General features: G+C 42.6%; 2 protein-coding genes across 6 annotated transcripts in view; both read right to left on the bottom strand.

Annotated features, from left to right (window-relative positions):
- LOC143035883 (uncharacterized) overlaps window positions 1–27,477 on the bottom strand; it is a 241,077-nt gene that overhangs the window by 76,210 nt on the left and 137,390 nt on the right. Inside the window, exon 6 of one of the 5 annotated variants that reach the window (XM_076203033.1) lies at window positions 9,926–10,700. The exons of 1 other annotated variant lie outside the window; for it this stretch is intronic. In XM_076203033.1, coding sequence (XP_076059148.1) covers window positions 10,404–10,700 — 297 coding nt within the window. In that variant the 3' untranslated portion in view covers window positions 9,926–10,403. Of the gene's footprint in view, window positions 1–9,925; window positions 10,701–19,763; window positions 20,566–26,009; window positions 26,264–26,859; window positions 27,289–27,477 lie in introns of those variants that run through there. 3 more of the 5 variants (XM_076203003.1, XM_076203042.1, XM_076203020.1) reach the window with 3 other exon arrangements.
- On the bottom strand, window positions 23,856–26,986 carry LOC143035888 (uncharacterized). Its single transcript, XM_076203054.1, has 2 exons — window positions 26,850–26,986; window positions 23,856–25,982 (listed from the first exon to the last, which is right to left on the bottom strand). Exon 2 carries the CDS (start codon window positions 25,956–25,958, stop codon window positions 25,479–25,481), a length of 480 nt encoding a protein of 159 aa, XP_076059169.1. The 5' UTR covers window positions 25,959–25,982; window positions 26,850–26,986; the 3' UTR covers window positions 23,856–25,478.

Genomic DNA, 27,477 nt, shown 5'->3' with positions numbered 1-27,477 from the left:
AATTTATTACCTGATAATCAGTCGGCCTATAGACGTCTTTATTCAACAAAGACTACGCTTTGTTCTGTTGTAAACAATCTGCTTGTACATGTGGATGAAGGAAAATGTAGTGTTCTGATTTTACTTGACCTGAGTGATGTATTTGATACTGTGGTGCACAGCGTATTGCTTCAAGAATGTAAGAACATTGGAATTGAAGGTAATGCAATCAAATATTTGAGGAGTTATCTTGAAAACAGACCTTACTGTGTACAAATAGCAATATCATTTTCTGACACTAGACATTTACAAAGAGGAGTCCTTATTCTCTTCTGTGTGTACTAAAGTGAACTCTCGCGTATACTTAGTAAACATGGAGTTGACTTTAAACTATATTCCGACGATACACAGTATTATTTGACACTAGATGAAATAGTGAATACTGAAGTTAAGATAGGTATGATAATGAAAGATGTAAGAAAATGGATGAACTCCAAGCAATTGGAGTTAAAGAAAGATAAAACAGAATATCTAATTGTTGGAAAGAGTAATAATCTTAGAAAGTTAGACATCTCTACTCTTCAGATTAAAGAAACCCCAATGACTGTAGAAAAAGCAGCCAAAGACTTAGGTGTGATCATAAACTGTAGTCTATCTTTCAAGGATCAAATCAATCAATCTACGGAATATTTCATTTCTTAAGAAATATTTGGATGGAATTACAATGAAAATGCTTGTTTACAATCAAGTGATTAGCAAATTGGACTATTTTAATTCGGTTTATTATGGACTTCCTAATTATCTATTGAAGAAGCTACAACTAGTTATGATCCGAGCTGCTAGACTCATAAAAGGCCTACCTCCCCGTGAGAGAATAACACCAAACTCATTGACTTCCATTGGCTGCCAATCAGAGCACGCGTGATCTACAAAATATGTGTCCTGACACATCAAGCAGTGCGATTTGGTAAACCTAGATATATCACGAATTTACTGCAGGACTTACATCTTGATACCCAAATGACTCTGAGACATACTGTTGAGCAGCACAGGTTGTTTGAGCCCCGAATAACTTGGAAATGGGTTTTAGAGCATCTGAAAAGATTGCTCCACGATTATATAATGAGCTACCTATGAATGTCAAGAACTGTGATACCTTGATAACCTTTAAGAGAGCACTGAAGACCCACTTATTCACGAAAGCATATGACATTATTAATATGTGCATTAAGGATAATTATCGATGATGATAATGTATCTACGACGGCCAAGCGGAGCACGGTGTAGCCAATAGAGCGAGACCAGGATGTAAGAGGCCGGTAGATGGAGGTAGAAACTTCAGTAGACGAAGAGGACCGGAGTACGAATGCTAATAAGGTTATGAAACACTAGGGTATTGAAATGCTAAGTCCGCGGATTGTTTAGTCGCCGACAAGCGACAATAGCTTAGTCAGACTCGCGTTAGCTCGGCATCAACTGTTTTATAAATAAGGTTGGAGTCGCCGTTCTGTCTGTGTAAACACGGCCGTCTGGTCGTAATAATTGCTGATGTAATCAAAACACTCTGTGAGCGGCAGACCACTTGCGCGATGACATACCACTGGGCAATGACATCATGCTTATGCAGCAATATTACTGGAAGGACTGTAACAGCCTCTCGGATTGGAGGTAAATGGGTATGAAAAAGAAATATTATTGACCGAAGGGAAAAAGACACGCCATTAAGGTGTGTCACTTGTTTTGAGAGGTAAAAGACTATTGGACGAATAAAAAGTGACGTCTGAACGAAGGTGGTCTGACGTATTGGAGAAAACCTCGAGGGGGATTCTCTGGGTGTACTCCGTTAGTTCAACAAGCAAGAAATTCACAACCCTTTTATTAACCCGAAAACTCGAGAGAAATAGGCATGGGGCCTAATGAATAAGACGAAATTGGAAACTAGTGAGACTGACGTAACGAAGGCAAGGGGGCTTGTGAATGGAATTACGAGACTAATAGAAGTATAAACGGTTCGAGGACCGATAGTGGTGGTGACAGTGGTGACAGAGGAGGTGAAAAGGAACTTCATCAACGGTAAATGATAAATGGTAAAATAAATATTCTTGAATTTATTTTCTTGGTTTTATTTTTAAGTCTGGTTGCATTTTCTCTTTTTCTTCGTTTCTATTTATGATATCTAAATCTTTCGGATTTTGAAGGCACAGTTTTATCATACTATTGTGTAGGATTAGGTTATTATTATCATCATCATTATTTTTCTATGGGCTTCTTCTAAACTTCTGTATTTCTTAATTTCTTTATACATTTTCTAAGTATTATTATCTTTTTCGTTCTTGACTGTGTGTGCGCACACACACACACACACACACACACACACACACACACACACACACACACACACACACTAAGAAAGAGAGAACTACTAAGGTACTTGCATGAATACTAGCAAAGATGTATTTGCATTGCATGTTTCCATAACCAGAATAATCATAAAAAAATATATATCTCATTTATCTAATTATTTTCACAATGTTCTCCTTATTTATTGAAACATATATTCATGTAGTTACCTATATGTTTGCGTTCTAACGAATTCAGTGTTCTACATTCGATCTCATAAAAATTAATGGGTGTTGTTTCAGGATGGACACATCGCGAGCGAATGGATGTGGTACATCAGCTTGACCGCATTGTTCTCAGCCTTGACTCGAAGCTCCCATCACCCACCACCGAACCCCAGGACAACACCGAGAACCAAATGCTGGAGGATCCCCCAGTAGAAGGGTCGGACTTGGTCAAATCTTGCTCCCGAGCACTCGTCACTTCGAACGACACGAAGAACTTGCATGTCTGTCCCGAGGTCCTCCGCACCAATGCCCTCCATGCCTTCGAAGTCGAGTCTTGCACCCTCGTCCCGCCTTTCCACGAAGTGATGACGGTACTCCTCGTGGCCCACTCGTGGAGTCCCCAGCGGATCACGAAGTTCGTCGGGCAGATGAAGAAGTGGTATGACTTACCAGTGATCGTGTCCATTTCCAAAGAGAACGAGAAGCTGCTTAATCTTACGAATCTGGGCATGCAGCCCATTAAGTATCTTTTGAGAAGGGGGCACGACGGTGATTTGTTTAACGATATGGCGAAGCTCGTGGAAACCCCTTTCGGCCTTCTGGCCTTCGGGCTTTCGGACTGGACCGAAGATGTGCTGCTGGAGCGCATGGTGCGAGTGTTCGACTCAATAGAGAACGTGGGCGTCGTCGGCGGGTCCTTTCGAGGTCCCGACGGCCACTGGTCCACCGGATGCCTCCAGACCGTCTGGTCCAATTACTACCTCACCTATACGATGGGCTACCACCACTCTTGCCACGAGTGTATGCACTGCGATGATATCATGTCGCCATTTGCCTTCCGGACAGAAGTTCTTCGCCAGTATCCTTTCGGTTCTTTTTCCGGGCCGGGCGTTCTCCGAGACTGGTTCCTGGAGATCCAGAACACCAGCTGGCTTGTGGTGAGTTGTCCGGATGTGATGTTCTACTCGGATAGTTCGAGGGAGATGGAGAGACGCGATTGGCGGGAGGTGGCTTCCATTAGGCTGGTGCAAGACGTGTTCACCCACACTGGCTCTCACATCCACTTCAACTGTAGCGAAATAGACATGAACTGCATGTACCCTTTGGACATAACAAAACAATACACGCTCCCCCCCTGCTGCAAACGATTGGCGGAAGACTTGATTTTGGATGTTGATCGCTTTGCGCAATCCAAGAACCTGTCTTTCCAGCTAAGGGTTGGGACACTATTAGGTGCTCTTAAAATGTCCACTTTCCTCCCATGGGACATTGACGTTGATCTCACCATCCTGGAGAAGGACGAAGCCGACTGGATGGAGCTAAAAAATTACTGGAGAGGCAAGTGCAACTTTATGGAAAGAGTGTCTGAACATTTCTTCACCTTCAACTGTCATTACTTTTCAGTCGATTTCGTACTCCAAGCGACTCTCGGGACCAGGGAGGAGCAGGCGTCTGCGATAAGTGATCCACCAACAAGGATCTTGTACTCAGGGAGTTGGGTGTCGGTGCCGCGTAACCCGGCTAACACTATACGTGATTTTTACGGTTTGGAGTACCTGAGGCACATGGCCCATTGGCGCCACCTGAAATCATCGTCTCTCAAACAGGGGTTCATTGACTTCGACAAGGTGGGGTCCTGGCCGCCATGTGTGGAGCCCTCTGACCCCACGTGCCTTGACCATTTCCCTACTGACGGGAACCTGGGGTTCCTGCCGGCGATCTACCAAACACCAATATCCAGGGTCGGTCCGGTAGGTTCATTACGAAGTCAGAGCGCTGTCAGCACTGCTAATGAATTCCTCAACATTGTATTATGAAACAAGATCTCAAGTCACAGAATATTTGTTTTCTCTCTCCCTCTTTATTTTTTTTTAACATACAAGGCACCGGCTCCGCCGTCATGGCTACGCCGTGAGTGCCTTGGCCTGCGGCGCTTCCTCGCTTCGCTCGCTCCAGGACCTCCGGTCTCTTTTATTTTTTTCAATGGGACACTTTTGATGTACTCATCGGCATCAAGTCATGTAACGGAATAGGAGAATTCATTTTCTTAAATACCGAAGTTTGAATTTCAATTTCATCCTTTCCGATCCGTTTATCCTCACTCCTGTATATATGTTCACCACCTTTGAGTCTTTCAAAGATCACCTCATTTATGTAATCCACGTCTTCGTCTCTAGGATATATTATGGCTATTTTTTTGGAAATATAGATAGCTGTTGGCGTTAGCTTCGAGCTCTTCGTAGACCTTTTCGATTACATCATCCCTTGTTTTGACCAAAATACCAAATTTCTTTGGAAACCTGAGTCTACCTGTTTCACCCATGCCAATCCGTAACAATTTTTCTACGAATGTCCTGTTTTCTTTATCCTCAGCCTTCAATCTAACATTTTGTACTAATTCACTTTTGTTTTCATTTTATTTCATTTGCTTATTATTATTATCATTTTTTCCGATGGAACATTCTCGATGTACTCATCGGCTTCCCGTTTTGAAATATTTCTTATGATCTCTTTCTTTAATTCTTGTTTTATTTCTTCTTTTTCTTGGAAAGTCCTTTCCCAAACCTTAAGGGAGACCGACACATCTGATTCCGATTGGTCGACGACATAGTCGTAATCAGGCAGGATCATTGCCGTTGCGGCTTCTTCACTAATATTGTAAGCTGAAGCAGGAATCTCAACGGATCCCAATTCAGGTTCCTCTTCTGGAATTACCTGCTCGCTGTCGATACCTTCTACTAAAGACTCTCCCTCCCTAATGGATGGCATGCCCGAAAAAAATTCTTTATATACCACGTTTGTCAGATTTTTCACCACACATTCACCATTAACCTTATGGTAACCTCGGAAGATAATTAATGAGTCCCAATTTGTAACCCTTGGACGTGCCACATAGAGCTTTCCATGGGCAAAACAATCGGACGAATCCAACAATAACCCACATTTGTCAAAAGTTTGCCCTTGCGACTTATCAATTGTCATAGCAAAGCTTAATTTGACGGGGAATTGTCTCATTTTCCAAGTACAAGTCGAGCCAAGTAATCGGTGGGAAGCTCATATGGATTGGGAACTTGAAGATCTTCCAAGAGTACACGTAATTTTTGTTATTTCGTAACATATTGTTGAACCCCAATATTTTCCTATGGAATCTCTTAATTGTGGCTGTTACTGAGTTTTTTCTTTCTTTTTTTTTTTTTTGAGTGAGGCGTAAAGTTTTAAAAAAACTGTTTTTCCTTGAGTTTGCGGTTTTTGATATAATCATTGTATTTCCGATCGATGTAATACTTTTGGTATTCCTCGTGACAGCTTTTACCACCACTCTTAGTAAAATTCTTGTATCCTGCAAAATAATGTTTCATAAACTTTTCCGATTCTTCCTCTTTAATTTCTTCGTCGAAATCTATTATGAGATCGTACTCATAAATATTGTTGAACCCCAATATTTTCCTATGGAATCTCTTAATTGTGGCTGTTACTGAGGTTTTTTGAGTGAGGCGTAAAGTTGGGGAAACTTATTCTTGTGCTTCCTGCCCTTCGCTCGCGGCCAATCAATCGTCTCCGTTGCCGTGACGTCAGTAATCTCGTCCAATCAGTCGTCTCCATTGTCGTGACGTCACCACTCTCGACCAATCAGTTGTCTCCGTTGCCGTGACGTCACCACTCTCTCAGCCAATCAGAACCCTTATACAATGGGACACTTTTTACGGATTTCGGATGGTCATAAAAACGCCAGGAAATTTTCAAAACTGGAAAACTTTATTTTTTTATATACATAGACATAGAAGTAACAATGTAGTCCATGATTATACTATTGTATCCCGTGTGTACTATGATCCAACAAGATTTAGCTTACTATTCGCAAGTTGCAGAATACTCGTTCTCTCTCTTTTTTATTGAAAAAAAAAATCCAATTATACTAGTATATGCTTAGTGTACTATGATCCACCAAGCTTTACCTTGCTATTCACACATCAGTAAAAAAAAATATTGGTGATAATTAACTTTTATTTGTTTATATATATATATATATATATATATATATTGTCACATATATTCCCATATATGTAAGGTGGGAATAGTTTATTACTTGGATAACGGCGCCTCGCGATTACAGGACGAGTACTGGAGGACGCGTGGGAAGAAAAACCTACTCAATGGAGTATTTGTTCTAGTCTTAGCGTAACACTCAGCCTAGAACGAAGGAGAACGTTTTAGTTAATTGACCAATCAGGTTCAATCTCCATAGACGCAATTCCTATGGGCCAATCAGAGGATTTTTGTAGAAAGAACCAGAGCGCCTTGGGCGTGTCAGAGTCAGTTTAGGAGAAGTGGGTGCGATGTAAAGGTGTGTGCCTCGGGGCGGATTATTCGGCTGAAGTAAGTCCTCCGTACTCCCCCTGTATTAGTCGTAAGATAATTAACTCAGCTAGTGTTTCATGTAGTGATGTGAAATGTCTATGGAAGTGACCTAGACAGTGTTTTCGTTGGTAAAGTATTAATTATCTAATTAATTTTCTTTCACCCGCGTTAAAAGTTTTCGAGCAGGAATCTTCTGTTTTGATACTTATTTACTCATTTGTTTCCCGTGATTGTAATCACTTATGTAAACCTATTAACTTTAATGAATAGTGTAAATGTTATCTGTGCGTTTCATTTTTCTTGATTTTTATGATAGTACAAAATCAAGTGGCGGCCTTGTAATTTCTATTGGAGTTATCCCAATGACATGGGGTCTTGGGAACTCAGTCACCCATCACTCTTAATGTGTGTTACGAGTCGGAGAGCCTTGTAATTTCTATTTGAGTTATCCCAAAGACATGGGGTCTTGGGAACTCATTTCACATACTCTAAACCTATCGCAAGTCAAATATGTAAGCGAGATTCGTAACAATATATATACATACATATATACATACATACATATATATATATATATATATATATATATATATATATAAGCATGCATTTATTCATATACTTTTCTTTATCCAGCGGGACTGTTATAGATCGAAAGGCGGCCAGTCAAGACCAAGAATAAATAAGTAAATAGAATAAAATACCCTCAATTGATAAATCGATAGATGGAATAAATAAAATGATCAAAATAAAGTAAATAGATAAATATATAAATAGATGAAATGAGTAAATCAGATAATATAGATATATGAATAAAATAGAAAATACGATGTAGATAAAACGAAAAACATAATTCACTACATTGGAGTAAAAAAGTTACTCCTGTCAGATCTTATACCACGCCGACATCTTTATATATTTTGTTCTGGCTGATACTGGAATGAATTCATTCAACATAAATCTAGTCCCCGAGTTTGAATTTTTAATGGAGTCCTATCAGGGTTACTTTTATCATACACTTTTATCAAACCTATTAGATTTTTTCTATTTCTGTTAGTGTCTTGTAATATTTACTCATCTTTCTGTTGTCTCACTATTTTCCTACATTTAATGTTTTTTTTCTCATACTGATTGCGTTAGTATTATTCTCCTTGAATTCTCTGTCATTTCTATTTGCCCCTAATTCTGGCGTGAATGGATGGTCAGGCATGCCCTGAGCCAAGCAACTACCGCCTGGGTCAACACTGCACGGTAGCGGGAGTCCGCAGTACCAAGATGGCGGTCTCGTAAACCCCCAGTCATAACAAGCGTACGACCTGTTTCCGACCACCTTCGACCGAAAACCAAGCGATCGGTCGGCGACACAAAACCTATGTAAGGAATTGAAATGGAAAAAGTTAATGTGGTTGATAAGATGAAAATCTATTTAATGAGAACTATTCGGTGTGTATTGTAATATATCTAATCTATCGATCTATTTATTTATCTTATTACCGACTACCAGCGACTTCCAAAGACTACCTGCAACTGGCCGGTGGTCGGAAACAGGTCGTAAGCTTCGTGTGGCCGGGACCTAAGTTGCCTCACCACCCCTGGGTTGGTTAGAGGGGATTTATACGGTCTGACGGTTCGTCGAACGCGGTTCGACAGACATGTGTTTAAAGTGATGAGTGAACGGGGTATTTGGTTGTCGAACATGTTGGTTAAACCCCAAATACCCTTTCTTAGTTTATAAATCCATTCTAATTTCTTGTTGGGCTCCGCACTAGATAAAGGAGTTATATTTGTATTCACATATATGGCTCCCAGATATGGCGCTACTGGTCGGGTTGGATTTCCTTTTAATTCAGATGTAAAACAAAGGTGCATTAGTGTCCTGACACTTGTCAATATCCGCAATGAGTGGTTATTGGGTATAGTTACCGATCTATCACTGCGAAACATCTCTTAACAATGGGATGGTCACTGATCCTGTCTTTCCAGAGAATACTGTACTTCTCGTGGAATCGTTGAAAGTCCTGGTTGCAGACCTCCAGTCACTGCACAGGGAGTTAAGACCGATACGATTAAGATTCTCTTGAACCAAAACCCAAGATGATAAAAGGTCTGCCTATGAATGTATTGAGGTCTTGCAAAGCACATATCCTAGTAGCAGTGCATATCAGGGGTGGAGTCATGCAAGAAGTCCTTCGAAGGATTGGTATAGCCCATGGTGTAATGGACTTACTTATACACAGTATATGGCGTTGTCAATATCATGCAGTACTAAGATACGAATCTTCAAATTATTTATTCACCCACCTTGCTGTACAACTTTGAAGAAGTGTCTCAAGTGTCTTTGGTGAATCATAAGGTGTTGTTGGAATGATTATGTACCAAACCAAAGAGCGCTCCGTGAGACTCAGGCAAGACCTGTTACTATCATAATTCGTGAACGGCCACTGCGGCTACATGGGAATGTAACACGCTCCACACACACACACACACACACACACACACAAAAAAAAAAAAAAAAAAAAAAAAATCAGTGAGAGACAAATGGGACGCCTACAGAAGTCATGGCTGGGACAAATCGACCAATTCTCCCATGATTTTTTTTTCTTTCTGTGAGTTATAAAGGAGACTACACGGAGACTTCCTCAGAGAAGCCATAGGAAATGACATTGGGGTGTAAGTGAAACAACGCATTCAGCGGAGGCTACCCACTGATGACTATAGCTGCCATCAGCATAATTTGCATCACTATTTCCTACCCTTACTCGCACTTTCACTTATTCTCACTGACAAAGTAATAACACTAAAGCAGTAACACTAGATATGATAAAGAGGCTTGTTGCAAAGAAAACAGATCATGGCAGGTTGGCTAAATTTTATTCAAAAGAAAAAATCTTTTCATATCGGAAACTGCAGAGCCTTTTGGGGTCCTGGTTGCTCCTCCAACCCCGTGACTTAGTCACGGACGAGTACAGATGCATAAGAATGAGGTGCCGATGAGGTGATGTTTAGAAGAAGAAGAAGGAAAAAAAAAAAAAAAAAAAAAAAAAAAAAAAAAAAAAGGGAACAGAAAATTGGAGGGCAGAGAGTACAGAAGACGTAGCACCGGGTGAGCGTTTGTCATCTGGTGTGCATTCGATTGTTGAGAGAAAAAAAAATAATTTAGATTATTCTAAACTTTATATAAAATCTTAAGATTGTGTCCGAAATGTACTGTTTTAACCTTAATTAATTTAATTACATCTATTAACATTTTCGTTTTGGTTAGGATGACAAATTGACTGAAATAACTCAAACGAATCTATAAAAGTTCAAAATTCGTCCCGTGAAACTTTACTTTAAGAGGAATAATGGGAAACGGGTTCAAAAGGAATAAAGAGAATGAAAACCAAAATGAGCACAATGAAACTTGACAAATCAGAAATGAAATGAACGAGTAGTTTCGATTGATTTGAACGTTTGAGTTGATTGGCACCTGCAGGAAGATGATGAGTGATGAGTGCCTAATCACTGGTTGCTGCTGACACTCGACTTCAACGTCTCGTGGTGCCACTTCTTCATATGAGCCCTGAAGTTACTCGAGTCGGCCGAGCGGTAGTGGCACAGCCGGCACATGAACGGTTTCTCTCCTGTGTGGATCCTGACGTGGCGGTAGTAGTTGGACGAGCGGTCGAAGACCTTCCTGCAGATCCCGCACGACCACATACGAAGACCCCGGGGGATGATCATGGAGGAGGGATTGGTGGGGGAGGTGGAGGCGGAGGCGGCAGCGGCGGCGGCTCCGACGGCACACGCCAAATTATACTGTGGTGGGAGGAAGGAGAGATTGATGAGTAAACATGTTAAATCAAAAGTGCGATAACTACACACTTGTTGCATCCAGATACTGAAGGTGGCGGCACGCTAGGCATTTCTCGCTAGCATGCTATTTGCTTTTGCTATTTCGTTCGAGTAGAAACAACTTCGGTTACGATTTTGTTTTTGTTTTTTCCAATTTCCAAATGTCAAATTACTCTTGCTGACGTCATACAGAGAGAAGCTGAACGACGAACTAAGAGATGTTAAACCTAGAATACGAATGTTAGACACACTGTTGAGATGTTCTTACGGAAACTTATAATATTGTAACCTAAGTCGTTTCTACTCAAACGAACAAGCAAAAGCGAGTAGCATGCTTGCTTAGTGTGCCGCCACGTTCAAACGAATTAAATTAAGAAAGGAGCACAAAGTAAAAACTGCTTAATGTAGTCCTTAGCCGAGTCCCAAAAAAACAGATTAAGTCTCCAAGTTAACCAGGAACGGGTTAACTGAGGCAGGCCACCACCGTCAACGAGGTGAATCAAGTACACGAATACAATCATGTGACATAATTCACACTGAGCTATTTTCCCTCCAACCTCCGATTAATCGGCGTTACCGCCCACCTCCAGAACTTTTTCAGCAGTAAAATCACTACGGCAAAATAGTTTGGTTTCTCAACAAAAATACATACAATGTTATTTGATGTGCTGGAGGAATATCATTTTCCGCCAGCATATCAGATTCTTTCCCGACAGTCGGAGGAAAAATTGCCCAGTGTGATAAGTATCTCTCGACGTACGGGCATCATACAAATGAATAAAATCGCCTGACGTCAGTATGAATCAAATAACGAGCATCTAGTGGAGGCGGAGAGAGATCATGTGGACAGGAATATGGAGAGATACAGGAGGAAGAGGAGGAAAAGGAGGAGGGGAGGAGGAGAAGGAAGAGGAGGAGAAGGAAGATGGGAGGAGGAAGAGGAGAGGAAAGATAAGAGGACGAGGAGGAAGAGGAGGAGGGGAGAAGAAAGAAGAGAGGGAAGAGAAGAAGAGGACGAGGAGGACGAGGAGGACGAGAAAGAAGTGAGAGAGGAGGAAGGGAGAGAGGAGGAAGAGGAGGAAGGGAGAGAGGAGGAAGAGGAGGAAGGGAAAGAGGAGGAAGAGGAGGGTGAGGAAGAGAAAGACGAGGAAAAAGAGGAGAAAGACGAGGAAAGAGGAGGAGAAAGACGAGGAAAAAGAGGAAGAAGTGGAGGAGGAGGAAAAGGAGGAAGATGTGGGAGGAGGAGGAGGAAGAGGAGGTAGTGGAAATTATCAATATCAACGAAAAAGAAGAAAAATACAGAATGGTCACCCCAGACTTCGACAGTGACAATTCTTCATGTGGGCTATCCTGGGTTTACGATTCTTCGTTTGTATAAGTTGATGACAATAATCTTAACCTTCACTCAACCTAACCTAACCTAATCTAACAAGCCAAACCTAACCTAACCTAACAACCTAATCTTTATTCCACTGTTGATATTCGGCGTACAGGTGGGATCTCATGGGGTGACGATTCTTCACGTGGGCGTTCTGGGGTGACAATTCTTTATGTGTCCCATTCTGACTAAAGCTGGTGTCTCCAAAGCGAAAGGATGAATGCCACGGGCCCCGGCTATCCCTCACCGGCTTTACACATTGACCAGACAGCCCGCTTCACTCCGATTCCGTAAAACTGTCTTGACCTTTTCCTAGTTTTTTCCCTTTATATCATTATTCTTTTATATTCTGTATTATTATTATTATTATTATTATTATTATTATTATTATTATTATTATCGTTGTTTATTACTTTTTTCTTTGGATGCTCGCTGGCCAAGCGACTTTGAGCGTCGCTACTTGCGGCGGAGGTCGAGGGGATGGCGGCTCGAACCCTGCCACCTGAGAGCATGGTTCACTGAATTCCACGCTACGATGTTCTCTGTAAGGAGCACCGCACCAGCCTCGCGACGTTAAACCTCATCAATTATTCTCTCACAAATATTGTGGCCAGGCGATTTTATGCTGCTCAGGGTTAATCCCAAAGGTGATATTTAATATAATCTCCTCTTCCACCTCACTTTTACGTAATATCTTTCAATTTATCGACCTTTCACAAGATTATGTCCTTTCCTTTTCCCTCGGGTAATGCGTCTTCCCTGTGTCGTTCTTTCATCCATTGCCACGTTCAAATCCAGACGTTTGAATTCTACTGTCTCACTCAAACTCTCTCTTATTTCTTTTACAGCTTTTATTATTAAATTTTCTTTCTTTGTAATCGTTTTTATTCTAACTCTTTTTTTCATTGGAACTATATTTTCTTTCTTCTGCTTTTATTATTCAATTTTCTTTCCTCGTAACTGTTTCTATTTTCTTTTTCTCCAAACGTCCAGTCTCTGCTGCATCATCTACGAAAAACACAGGACTCTTCACTTCCTTCCCTCATTTCTGTTCTCGTTTGCTCAAATATTACACAGTCATATCTCCCTCTAACTTACAGCCATTCCATATGAATACAACATACGCTCACACACACACCAACTCGCCACGCCCCTAGACACAGAAATAGGCTCGTACCAATCAAAGCGCCAAGGACTGACCGCTACAAAAACAGTGCCATCCCATCCATTGTGCACATAATCAACTCTATGTAAACTTGTACCGTGTATATACTCTAAGTTTTATATTTTTAATCAGCTTTTGTAATGTATTATTGTCAGTGTACTATTGCAATCGAAATAAACCTTTTATTATTAATATTACACACACATACACACACACACACACACACTCGGAAGACCCACATTTAACTATGTATCCACAACATGGCAATCAGCAGTTAAGAAAACAATGACTACCTACTTCACAAAATAACACGTAATGAATAATAACTGCACTAATACAACACCAGCTAAACATATACAGCCATCAAAAGCCTTCCCGCTGAGTAGCATATGGGAATGGAAGGCGTACTATTCTAGGCAAGAATCCTCAAACACACCCTTCTCATCACATCACACCAACACAGCTAAACGCTAAATATAAAAATTGTATTCTATTTTAACATCTACAATACCTTTTCATCGTTACGCTACACAACGTCCATAAACACACAAACACACGGGCCTCAAAGCGCGTAACTCCAGACTACCAAACTCCTCCAGAAATCAGAGAAATGGTTAACAAATGGAATAGTAATGGACATGGAGCTGCCTAATGTTGGCCTTATGATCTTTTGCTATCTCCTTCATTATATTCCTTATGAAATCACTTCTAAGAAAAGCAAGAACTCCATTGCAATTGCCACTCCTGCGTTCAGGTCACCAGCCAGCACAAGATACCAACGCAGAATCACTCAGCCTGGCAACCACACAGAAGACACTAATCACTTTGTACGAACTTCCACTCACTCCTCCTTGACAGCGACTCGAAATCTTTTCACTAAGTTACTAGTAGGCTGAAGCGTTGGCCGTGGGCGTTTTCCTTGATGCGACTATCGTTCAACGATGATCGTCAAACGATTGCCTAGAACACTAATTATTTGTTTTTAGCGACTCTAGCGGAAGTCGCTCGAAGCATAACAGCCCCATTATTCAAAAACATAATTAGTGCTCTGGAAAATCGTTTGACGATCATCATTGAGCCATGAACGATCATCGTTGAGCGCTAACCTCACGTACCTTCATCATCAAGGAACTCAAGATGGTGATGTGGTTAAGATTCAACACCTCAGAGAGTGGGGTTAAGTAAAACACTTCAAATACAGGATCCTTTTTTTAATATTTATAAAATAAGAATAATATTGTACAGTATTCGTGTTCGAAACCTTAGTGTGTAAATGCACATAAATGCACAGAATACACGCACACGTACACACATACACACACACACACACACACGCACACACACAATAAAGCATGTGCATATACAAGTGGACCCATAAGGGTATATTGAATGCCTTTTTGTTTCTTTACAATATGTCGATGTGCCTATACATTCGGCGATAAAGCTCTTGCATCCGTCTCGGTGTGCAAAACAGGTTTTGCTCCCTTATATACGATTGAACCCTTTGTGATGCGATGCTCATTTCCATCAGCAATAGTTGCCGATTCCTTTGAGTAGTAGACTTCAATTACTTTATACTTTTCTTTCAGCATCATCCTATATCAAGTACCTTCTCGTTATTGAACGAAATACAAGATAATTGTTTATTAAAGTTTAACACACGCCATCTTAGGTGCGCAACTTAGGGTGTAGCATACTTGAGAAATAGCGTAATATAATCAAAATCATTTCTAGTTGAATGAATCTACAATGGTTGTCGGAAATGTACCTGGTGTGACAGTGCCAGACTCCCTTACCACATTTACATGTTTTACATATTTTATTATGACCATCACAAAACGATTTTATTCGGTTGAGGGGAGAGGGGACCTGGGTCAAATTAGTGTGTCGATCGACCAAATGTCCTGGCCAGAATGAAATATGTAAAGTTTGTTACAGTAGTAAAGGAGCTAAGCGGCCTTCAAGACGGTGAACTATGAGTTATGAACAATTAGAACCGGAATTACGTGAACTTCGAACTCGGGTCGCTCAGGACGTGAGACCCGAGCGTTACTACTCCGCCGCTCAGATTGTTAGGAGTTTGGCAAGCAACGTGATATTCATCTTATACCCACAATTGGGCCGACTGAAAGTGTCTTGAAGCCCGTTTTCTACGAGGCCCAACAAGACCAGAAAGGATAACCCGATTCATTTCGCCGTTGTAACTATTATGGAACAAATCACTAAAACCGACGTAATTCAGACAATCGGGATTACCTGATTATTTGAAATATGTCGCTGTTATGAGCAATTTGTTCTATTGTGAGTTAAGAGTTGAGAACTCTGTCTACACATGCCGCCAGCATGCGTCTAACAATACGAAACGACGCACCAGGTTCCGATTCCTGCTTCGAGAAGAATGTGGCCACACTTTATCCAAATATCTTCGGGTTGTTTGTCGCATGTTCGGAACGTGGACGCACCCGAAGATTGTGTCTACGCTTGATGCCAACAAGCGACAATCGTGCAATGCGGCATTAGGTAGGTTCCTATTTCTGTAGCTGGTGTAGAGAATACTGACCTCACTTTATCGTGTTTTTTAACACATATTTGCAACATGTATCAAACACTAAGGCTGCGTCCACATTTGTCAACATCTGAAAAACACGGCCAAGTGCTGCTGATTTGGGAGGCGAGCTGCCACCCTTTTCCTTCTGATTGCCTTGTGTTCGAAACACAAGCGTGGATGCACTCTTTATCATACTCATAACTAAAACTAAATCTCGGAAATCAACAAAGCGTGTTACTATGGAAACCGGTACCACAGTTACACAGGGTGAAAACGACAGAGGGCGAAGAAATGAATATACGTACTAATTAGATAAATAATAATCAAAACAAACAAATGAGACATTGATAATGATTAAAACAGAGAAATATTCAAACTCTGCAGTTATCTGATCGTGTACGTCAAAAATATAAACAATGAAAGCGACGGCCATTTTTCATTTGGAGCAAAACAATAACATAAATGATTATGATAACGATAATAATAATTCTAGTCACAAAAGTGGAAATGAATAACACATTTTGCCCACATAATCATGAAACAATAATGAAAGACGAATAGTACAATAACGGTAATTACAGAAAACGATGATTATAGTAACAGAAAACGATGATTACAGTAAAAAATGTGCAAATAAATGACACTTTGTATAACTTAAGTACTATAATGTAGATTACTCTTTTATAAAACATATTGTTACACGTTTCAGTAATTGCAAATGCTACTTCTGTAAAAATATATAGAATGCAGATGTGTTATATGTTGTTTTTTTTCAATATTGAAAAAACAACTGCTCTCAACGTGAGAATCCTCAAAATATTTTCTCCTGAATTCGGGTCAGCTATAATAAAAAAAAAAGGACATAAGTAAGATCTACCTGGAGGATAAATTAACGATAAATGCCTTCATAACCGTGTTTGATATTCACGAAAAACGATCAAAATAAGCACCGTCTACCTTCTGTCTGAAAATGTCCTTTTTTTCTCTCTCTCTCCAGAAAAGGACAGAAAAAAGGACAAACGTGACAGTCAACCTTGGTCAAAGCATCATTCTTATAGGAAATCAAAAACTTCCAGCTACCATGGCTACCGTAATTTCACACATATCCACGCACGCACACACACACATTCACACTTTTATACACACAAATTCGCACGCACACACACACACACATACTCGTAATCTCAATTATAGGTTATTTTTCCTCTTGAAAGAAACACTACTAACTCCACAGGCCATAGGAACAGGGGATGACGGGAATATTCTTCTGGCCGCATCAAGAGCCTAGGTCAGAGCGCATTATTATTATTGTGTGTGTGAGAGGGGGGGCGGAGGGAATCGACCCCACAGCCTTTCCTCTCACAATTCATTTTAAAAGACTTCCTTCGAACTCATCCAGGGCCGCCGGTTTTCGAACCAAGGTTTGTCCTACTTGTATGCACTTCGTCAATATTGGATGTTCTCTCCACCCTACAGTCACGATCAAAAGTTTGGATCCACGCTACAGTTCTAACAATATTATCTTTTGTCGAGTAGGCCTACGTGAGACATCTTCCTGTGTAGTACTCCGCTTATAGATAGGCATCTTTAATACATAAAAACTGTCAGACAAATAATATGAATTTTGCATCATCGGTGGGTCAACAATTTTGCTCGTGACTGTAGGTGTGTGTGTGTGTGTGTGTGTGTGTGTGTGTGTGTGTGTGTGTGTGTGTGTGTGTGTGTGTGTGTGTGTGTGCGTGTGTAAACAGACAAATATGAATTTTGCATCATCGGTGGGTCAACAATTTTGCTCGTGACTGTAGGAGTGTGTGTGTGTGTGTGTGTGTGTGTGTGTGTGTGTGTGTGTGTGTGTGTGTGTAAGCACTACATCTCCATTCTTTTCTTCTAATAAGCTGGATATCATTACGGTAGCTGCTCTTGTATTTTCTCAAATTTTCCTTTTTTGAGTGGACCATACTACTGCATCATATTCTAATCTGGGTCGGATTAAGTCTCACGTTTTTTGTCATCATCTCTCCACTCATGCAATGAAACTTCTATCTTTGAGTTGTTAACCGTTTGTGGTTCACCATTTTTTTCAAGTGTTCATGGAAAGACCACAAGTCTCATGGAATTCGTCTTTTCGTTCCTGTGACTGTTCCATTTCATAACTGAATGAATAATTGATATTCTCTTTGTACTTTTCCAATTTCTAAGTAATGAACCTAGTTTTCCACACTTGGCTCTAGTCTTAGATTGCCTAAACATCTTCATAAAAATGTGTAATCTTCACCTATTACCATGAGTCGGCCGTGTGGTACCTTGCTGAAGGCTTCATCCAGGTCTAGGTACACATAGTCCACCTATCCATCTTTTCTTGCACACAGATTGCCCTTGAGTAAAAGATCAATAAGTGCTGAGACAGTGCGCGCGCGCGTGTGTGTATGTGTGTGTGTGTGTGTGTGTGTGTGTGTGTGTGTGTGTGTGTGTGTGTGTGTGTGTGTGTGTGTATTAACCTAGTTGTATTATACGGAAAGGGAGCTATGCTCGTAGGGACCCGTCTTTGTATTTCTCAGCATCTAGTTTGTTCTTAAATTCTTGTCTGGTTTTTCCACATACTATTTTTTCATTCAATTTGTTCCAGACATCTATCCCTCTGTGTGGAAAACTATTCTTTTTCAGATCTCTTCTATAACTATCCTTTTTGAGATTCTTTTCGTGTCCTCTTGTTTTTCTCTTGTGTGTGTGTGTGTGTGTGTGTGTGTGTGTGTGTGTGTGTGTGTGCGTGTGTGTTGTGTGTACGAGTGTACGTATTTAGCTGCATACTGATATAAGACAACCTATATGGTGTATGTACAATCACCATGAATAAATATTACAGAGATCACTTCATGAAATCAACGACCAACAGTCGAAGAAGGAACAACCAGGCTGCTCATTCGCTGACGCAAATTTATACGTAAAGATCACCATTAAAATGTCCTTTCTACTAAGTGTTAGAACCCATAATAAAATTTCTCGATAAAGCTACGAACACACAATGAGAATTACTAGGTAATGCGTGGGGATAAGCTGTCCTTAGGTTTGCCCACAGGGAGCCAGATACCGTTACAAAGGGCCCTTCTTTAGTACCGGTGACGACAAGTATTTAATATTTCGAATTTAATCACACACAACCCTGTTTGCCACAAAGATTTTTTCCCTTTCAATGCTGTGACGTTTATTTTTTCTTCTCTATCTCCGTTCCATCTTATGGTAGATCGTTTCTTTACACTGAGGAGCCCAACTTGAAAGAAAACGATGTCGATCAATACGAACCTTGTTTTCTTCAAGGTCTGCCTCTCTAGCATAAAAAATTCACCATCCCACTCTAACGGAGTAGGAAGTGAGAAACCCATGGTATGGCAAAGCCCTGTCAATTGCGGCAAGCCGCTGGATTTACTAGGCCGATTTTGGGTCGCCTCCCCGCCTGGCTGGGGCCCGAAAATCGAACTCACGACCACCTGCTCATAAGTTCGAGATCGTATCCACTTGGCTACCGCGAGGCGCTATCTAGCATTTGATAGAATAAATATATAAAATTAGACCACCTGATTGAACGGGTTTAAGATGTTTGTTTTTGATACATCTTGAAGATTCGCTATCGCAGACTACAACAAGTTCGCGCACAAGACTTTGTGGGTTGGTCACTCGGCAGTTGATTTTTTTTAGACGTTTTTGTTCAATACAGCAATAAACTCTTAAGATTTTTTTTTTTCCAAGTAAACGTCAGAATCATGTCGTTTGGCTGAGGAAGGGAACTTGGAGGGGGAAGAACGGTATGCCATATCTATAACCCCCTTAATATATACATATATATATATATATATATATATATTATATATATATATATATATATATATATATATAAATATATATATAAATGTATGCATGTATAAAGTCACCATGTTCTAGTGGTTAACGACTAACTCGAATATACAGTTTCCCTCGCGTCCCTGGGGATGACGTGGCCTACCTACACACAAGACGCTACGCCCGCCTCTCCTACAGGATCTGACAACCTCAACAACTAATCTACAGACAGGGCCGAGAGCTCCTTGGCCGAAGAACCAACTCCGCCTTCGGTGTGAGACAGAGTCTGTGTGGGTCCTGAGCAGGAGCTTCACTTGTCCCTGGCTATGGTGAAGTTCAGGTGTAGGATCCCGTCCCTGGGCATCCTGTGCACCGTCCCCAGGTGCTTGGTGACGTCGTACTTCTGCGCGGACCTGTAGGAGCAGAGCGGGCAAGCGTAGGGACGCTCTCCTGTGTGTATCCTTTCGTGACGTTTCACCATCCACCGCTCGTCAAAGGTCTTCCCACAGTACGAACAGCTGTAGCACTTCTTGCCGCCTACGTCCACCAGCAGAGCGTCAAAAGACACGTGCGAAGGGTCCTGCGTCAGTCCGCGCGACCCTGCCGCCGCCGCCGCCACCGCCGCCGCCAGGCCGGTCGTGGACGCTGCCGCAGAGGTCAGCGAACTGGCGCTGCCGCTCACGAGCCGGGCGTCCATGCCGCTGAGAAACACCTCCGCTTCCCTATAGCGTCTTCGATAGCCAGCGACGTGAGGCAAGGCCGAGGTGGAGGACGACGAGGAGGAGTGGAGGGCCAAGGTGGAGGATAAGGTCGGTGGGGAGGTGGTAGTGGAGGAGGAGGTGGAGGAGGAGGATGGGGGGAGGAAGAGCCTGGAGGAGGAGTCTTCCCCAACTCGCGTTGTGACCTGTTGGGGAGACGGAACGAATGTAAGTGGAGGAGAATAACTGCGCCTTGCTGGTGGGTACATCTTCACAACACCTGAACACCTGCTCACCTCTACACCTGTTCGACACCAGAACACCTTTGTGGGGGGTAGGGGGAGGAGCAGCTACTGAGTTCGAAACCTCCAGAAGCAGGAAACCACATTTCCTCAAAGACTCCAAGCAACATGCAACTCCAGGTGGGAAAAATTAAGTTTTATATAATTACATATATACATATACGTACACCTTCTCTATGTTTATATGTGTAACAACAAAGCATAACTGATTCACACACATACAAGTACACGTCCTCATAGCCATGCATACAAAGCACTTGCCATACATACACACACACATATGATATACACGTAAGCACATACACACACATCCTCATCCACATACTTTCCATTTCCGACACTATCCTAATTTCTTTCAGTAAAAACGGCTTCAGTTTTGTAATTTTTGTGATACTTATATTTCTTCAATATATTGTGAGACGAGAAAAAAGGGGAGGATTACAGTAGGTAATTGTCAATCAACGCGCTTTAGCACTTTGGATAAAGACTCGAACTCATGAGCAGGTGATCGTGAACTCGATTCCCGGACCCGCCTTTAGCGTTAGTTCCCGACAGCCCTGAGAGAGAGAGAGAGAGAGAGAGAGAGAGAGAGAGAGAGAGAGAGAGAGAGAGAGAGAGAGAAACTTGCTGGAACTAACAGGGCTCTAACTTTCCAGGGGTTTCTCACTTCCCATTTAGTGAGAGTGGGATGGCGGATGTTGACATCTTTTAGGCGCCATTTATTGGAACCCTTGGCGCTTTCGGGACGAGGAAGACGAGGGAGAAAACAGAAAGAAAAGAAGATGAAAATAAGTAATGAAGAAATGAAAATGGAAGAAGAAAAGAAGAAAAAAAAAGAAGAAAAAACAAAAGAATAAAAGAAGATTCGGAAGAAAAAAAATAAAAGTAGAAGAAACGAAATTAGTCCCAATTTAACTTTCCCAACTCCTGTAGCTGAACAAAATAGTCTGACGCTCGATAGAAGAAATACAACCAAGTTCGTCATCACATTGCTGGTCAGTGTCACCCGAGAGAAAACACACACACACACACACACACACACACACATATAGTGTGAGGGAGTGACGGAATCAATCTCCCCGCCAATTGAGGTGTAAAGATAATTATTTTGACAAAAGAGGGGGGGGAGGGGCTAACATTTTAACAAAATTCCCAAGGAATGGGATCTGTGAAAATAACTAAAAAAAATTATACTCAACATTTATCGCCCCACTCGTTAGGATTTCATAAAACAATGGGGGGGAAACATCTAAAATGGGTGCCGGTCAACAAGACCATCTTATGGAGCTGCCTACTGTAGGCCTCTTGCAGTCTCTTTCATTCTTATGTTATCGCCGCATTGACTTTCTATTCCTTCTCCCTCCTGGTCTTCATATTCAAAAAATACTAATTATATTCGTCTCTTCCACTGACAATCACGTCTATCTCCTCCCACAAATATCACCCACCCTTCCGTTACATCCGTTCTGCCTTTTCCGTTCCCATAGCTCAGCTTCTCAAGGCACATCTTTGGCTAAGCGTGCTTCATACACTGGGCCGATGCTTGCCAACCGTTGTGTTCGTTTGAGTGGAAACGACTTCAGTTACATTTTTTTTTTTCGAATATTCAAATTTCAAACTACCTTTGCGTCTAATAATGAAAAAATGGCAAACCAAGAGAGGGTAAACATTTACAAAAGTTAGACACAGTGTTAAATGTTATCATGGAAAATCTAGAATAATATAACCAAAGTTTTCTTCCAGCTATTCAAATTCACGACGGTTGGTGAGAATCGGCCCAGTGTCAAGCGACTTGTCGCACTCTTGTTTTCTCCCAAACTTCGAATCGTAAACTCTCTGTCAGTCTTTTCCTCCTCCAGCTTCCTTTCATATGTTCGTATCACTTTCACAATCTTCCTTACTCACATTTTCCAATATCTTAATCTTATTTTTTTGTTCGATTCTTCATTCAAAATAAAAATAAATAAGATAAGCAAATAAGTATATAAAATCAACCATGACTAAGCCATTTACACGCGCATTCAACCACAACATGACGCCGAGGAGGAAACAATATAATTCGCATCAAAGAAAACGAATAATTAAAGGTTATATTCTTGTTGGCGTTGCGGTGAGTCTTATTACTAGATAACGAGCACTCAACACATCATCATAATTATGATTTATATGGTTTAATCGACTCTCACTTATATAAAAAAAAAAAATGAATAGCAGCCTCCTGCATCACCCGTTGGGCGTTACCAATCTCATTAAATAATTCGATTCGGTGACGCTTTTCTATTCCCGCCTAAGGGCTAAGACAAGTAATCTCGTCTAGATGAGCACTCAGTTTCTGGTCTGAAAGGGGTCTAGGTCGGTCCGAGGTCCCTTCAATTCGGGGTCCAGCTCCTAAGCTGTATAAAACCAGCTGTGCTTAGCCAGAACAAAAGCAGCGTAGTTCGTCACCGCATTGGAGGGGTGAACGTCAATTAACGACTCGCTAGACCTCGCTCCGAGGCACGCTAAGTGGTCTATCAAGCAAGATCAACGTGATCCAGCTCCACCCCCCACACCTCTTCTACCGAGGAAGCGGTGTTTATGTGTGTGTGTGGGGGGGAGGGGGGTTCGCACGCGCCACGGAGGTTATTTGAATAAATTTGCGGCAAAACCAGTTACTAATAAAAGTAACCTCATGATGATCGGTGGTACTGGACATGGAAATGCCTAGTGTAGGTCTTATGGTCTCTTGCAGTTTCTTCCATAATTACATTCTTGTGCACACTGTACTACGAACTTAATCCCATGTCTTACGAGTTTAACCTCAGGTAAATAAAATAATATACGAAATGAGATGCGATGTTAAATACCTTTCTCACTCGGAAGGAATTGGTGTCCTGAGATCCTTCATATGAACAAGTTTGTGGCGTTAGCCAGAATGAAGCCTATAGCAAAAGTCTCTCGGGGGTGGGGGGTGGGTGGGACTGTCACAGCAGCAGATAAAAGGAGTGCGGTTAATCACTTGCGCCCTGATACTTGTGGGGGGGTGGGGAAGGAATTCGGAATGAATTATTTCATGAACATTTTACGCGCACACACACACAATTGGATGGTTACCACTTCAGCTGTGACCTTTCTGAATCTCGCTCAAAAGGAGAGCCCGATTGTGTCCTGATACTTGCGGTGGGGGGGGGGGATCCTTTCACTATAGACACAATTTACTCTAATAGAGGTGTTTAAATGGATCAAGGGCTTTAACAATGGTGACGCCAACAAGGTCATCATATTAAAACAGCAGGGCAGGACTTGCAGTAATGGATTCAAACTGGACAAATTTAGATGCAAGAAGGAAACAGGCAAGAATTGGTTAACTAATAGGGCGGTCAACGAATGGAACAGACTTAGTAACCAAACTATCGGTTGTTTTAAGAAACAGTTAGGCAATTTTGTGGGTGGGGATGACAGATGGTAATGGACATGGAACTGCCTAGTGTAGGCCTCATGGTCTCTTGCAGTTTCCTTCATTCTTATGTTATGTACACACACAGACACATGGCTGGTCACCACTCCCTATATCTCGCCCAAGGCACCATAGACAAATAAAACGTCAAGAGAAGGTCTGAAGTTTTATTGACTTTACACTACAAAGAGCAAATTCTTATGAACTAATGGTAACACCTTAAATTAGCAATGGGATCCGGGGTCCTTCCTCTCAAAAAAAAAAAAAAAAAAAAAAAAAAAAAAAAAAAAAAAAAAAAAAAAAAAAAAAAAAAAAAAAAAAAAAAAAAAAAAAAAAAAAAAAAAAAAAAAACCGGCCGTCAATGAACATTGCCACGGCCCCACTAACAATTCCTCAAACCCCATTTTTTGTTTTTCTCAAAATACCTGGCGAAACTTAATTATCAGTAAGGCTCGAACCTTATACAAGTCTGAACTCCGCCAGTCCAGTAGAGCTCTTTACAGTGTTCATTCTGGTCGACCTGTGATGGCTATAATTAGTTGTAATGCGGGACAATCCCGGTGCATATCCAAGTCTTGAGAGATTCAGTTTTCTCCCAAAGTCTAACTCGTTGGCTCGTTTGTAATCATTCGGTTTAACCAAAACAAACCCTGCAATGCACATAAAAGACTGGAGGGGATCTAGAAAAAAAAAATCTTACAAGTTAAGATCACCGAATAGGTGTGTATGCGATCGTGGGCGATCACTATTCTCGAAGACCCATCTGGCCCACAAATTTCAACCCCTTAGCACCAGTGACACACTTTCACCATTTTGTTCTGGCGATTTCATGCGGCTGTGGGGCGCGGACGCATATTTTTTGGGGGTTTCGACTGAGCAAGTTTCGAAATCCCTTACAGGTTGACGTCCATACCTTTCAGCCCGCCCTTAACCAGAACAAATTGTACTAAGTACGCCGCCGCACTGAAAGGGTCAAATATTCCTTTGGGGCCAGGGTCACACCTTCCTAATGGTACAAAGCGCACACAGCCTAATTCTGGGGGTGGAGTAAGGGGTAAAGGAAACCGGGCGGTACACCAGACCATGATGGAACAGCCTACTTCGGGAAACGTGCGACCTCGGAAATCGACGGCACACCTGCTGCTCACACCAGCTCGGGATCCTCTGGGAATGCGCACTGACGAAGGTAGCCGTTGCACCATCCGCCCCGGGCCAGGTCGGGCGAGGCCGCCCTTCCTTAGAGCGAGCAGGCCGGAAGGTTAGCGGTCTATTCCGCCGCCAGGTAACAGTGCACGTTGAAGGAGGAGCAGCAGCCGAAGTCAGTCACCAGAGGTTCCAAAACCTTAAGGAGAAGAGGAAGGTGGCCAAGGGGGGCCGCCCTTCAACGCAGAGTCGTGTTGAAGAGCGAAGACATGTTCTGCGAGGAGCTAGGGAACATGACACCAGAGCTATCCATGGCAGGAGCCCCGGAGAGAGGGAGAGAAGAGTTCGCAGCAGCAGTCAAGAAGTGAGAGGATGGCGAAGAGGAAGAGGAAGAGGAGGAGGCCGTGGTGGCGGTGGCGGTGTTGGTGTTCCTGACGGTGTTCCGATGAACGGTGCGGAGGTGCGTGTTCATGTGGCTCTTCTGTGAGGCTCGATAGGGGCAGTGGGGACAAGCATAGGGTTTTTCTCCTGTGTGGGTCCTCACATGCGTTGTCAAATGGTCCGACCTGGCGAAGGAACGGCCGCACATAGGGCACACGTGTCTCTTTGGGGCCTGAAGAGACTGCTGCTGCGGCTGCTGCTGCTGCTGCTGGGGGCGCTGAAGTTGCTGTCCTTGGGGCTTGGGCAGCTGCTGTAGTTGTCGCGTCAGCTCAGCCATGATGGGAAGGTCGGAGGACGAGAGCTGCGGGGAAGGGAAGAAGAAGGACGTCATATCCGGGCCGTGAAAGCGATCTCTCTCTCTCTTTCTCTCTCTCATCTACACAACAGTTCTAAACCACCAACCCAGTCCAGCAGGCATGCACCAGCAATCCACTGGCCCCAGGAACACTTGCAGCTCCAGAAAACAAGCCGCTCCGGTAGTAACACTTACGTCTGATCACAGTCTTCCGCGCCAAGAGGAGATGACGACACTAATGATGCACCGCTGATGACGACGATGACGTCATCGCTCAGCTGATGACTCTTTGGTCCACCATTACCAAACAGAAAAAAAAAAAATAATAATAATAAAAAAAAATCACCCACCATTTCGGGTTGGGCATGCGGTACGCACCAGTTACTCACCTCCCCCACCCCCATGATTCATTCGGTGTCCCCATTTACTCATTGGATACCAACCAGCAGAGAACCCCATTTTGCCGTTCCGCCCCAAAACCTGGCCTGGCAACCCTGTTGGATACACTGTTTACAGACCCTATCCCTTAGTTTACGACCCCTTCTACGTAGCCTCTTTATACCCCATTCTATGTCGCTCCTTCACGCTCCGTTTTACGTCGTGGATACGCATTCTAGCTGCCAAGGCTTCGACTGCCTTGTGAGCAAATCTAAAGATATCCAGAGAATGACAATCGTAAGGATCAGAACTGTGGGGCACCATTCTGCTTCTTCAAGTCTACACTGGCCATACACATCCACCATGCTCGCAACAGAGCTTTCCACCAAGGTCATGGATCTGGTTGATCACTGGCAAGCTCACGTTGAGCTCTTCTACGCCTGGCGATCCTGGTTTACAAAAATGAGGATTTGAAGACAAGGAACTACAACGTACATCCACAATCTCATTGATGAGAGAAACTGCCAAAGGCTGCTTCAAGTGCCAGGTTGAGATTACTGCTGCCGTCGCTGCCACCGCCTCCTACTCCTCCTGCCCCTCCACCTCCTCCGGTGCCGCCAGTGAGTGAAGGCTGTGCTACAGGCGTACTGAAGGACGTGGCTCCTGGTGAGGGCGCGGTTCGGTGCATGGTCTTCATGTGCGTGTTGACGCTGCTCTTCTGCGCGGCGCGGTAGGGACACTGGGGGCAGGCGTACGGTTTCTCTCCTGTGTGAGTCCTCACATGCGCCGTCAGGTTGTCTGACCGGGCGAACCCGCGTCCGCAGATTGGGCACAGGTGCCGTTTGGGGGGTTTGTTAGCGCCCCCCGCAGGGTGATGGAGATGTTGGTCATGTTGGTTCCTGAAGGCCTCTGCCAGTAAGGGGATCTCGCCACACTGTTGGAAAGACAAGAGGAACAAGAGCTTGAGTCTTCGGTTGACGACTGAGAGTGTGTTTGTTTTTTGTTTTTAATGAGGTGCTGATGCAGTTGTGCAACACAGAAGAAAAGAGGCGCACAGACTTTACCAAACTTTCATCACACCCTGGAGGCACCAGCACCACTCACAAATCCCCTCCCATAACTA

The sequence above is a fragment of the Oratosquilla oratoria genome, chromosome 19 (assembly GCF_046742065.1).
Source record: "Oratosquilla oratoria isolate Oo_2021 chromosome 19, ASM4674206v1, whole genome shotgun sequence".
NCBI classification, from domain to species: Eukaryota; Metazoa; Arthropoda; class Malacostraca; order Stomatopoda; family Squillidae; genus Oratosquilla; species Oratosquilla oratoria.
This window is presented reverse-complemented; position numbering and strand designations above follow the sequence as displayed.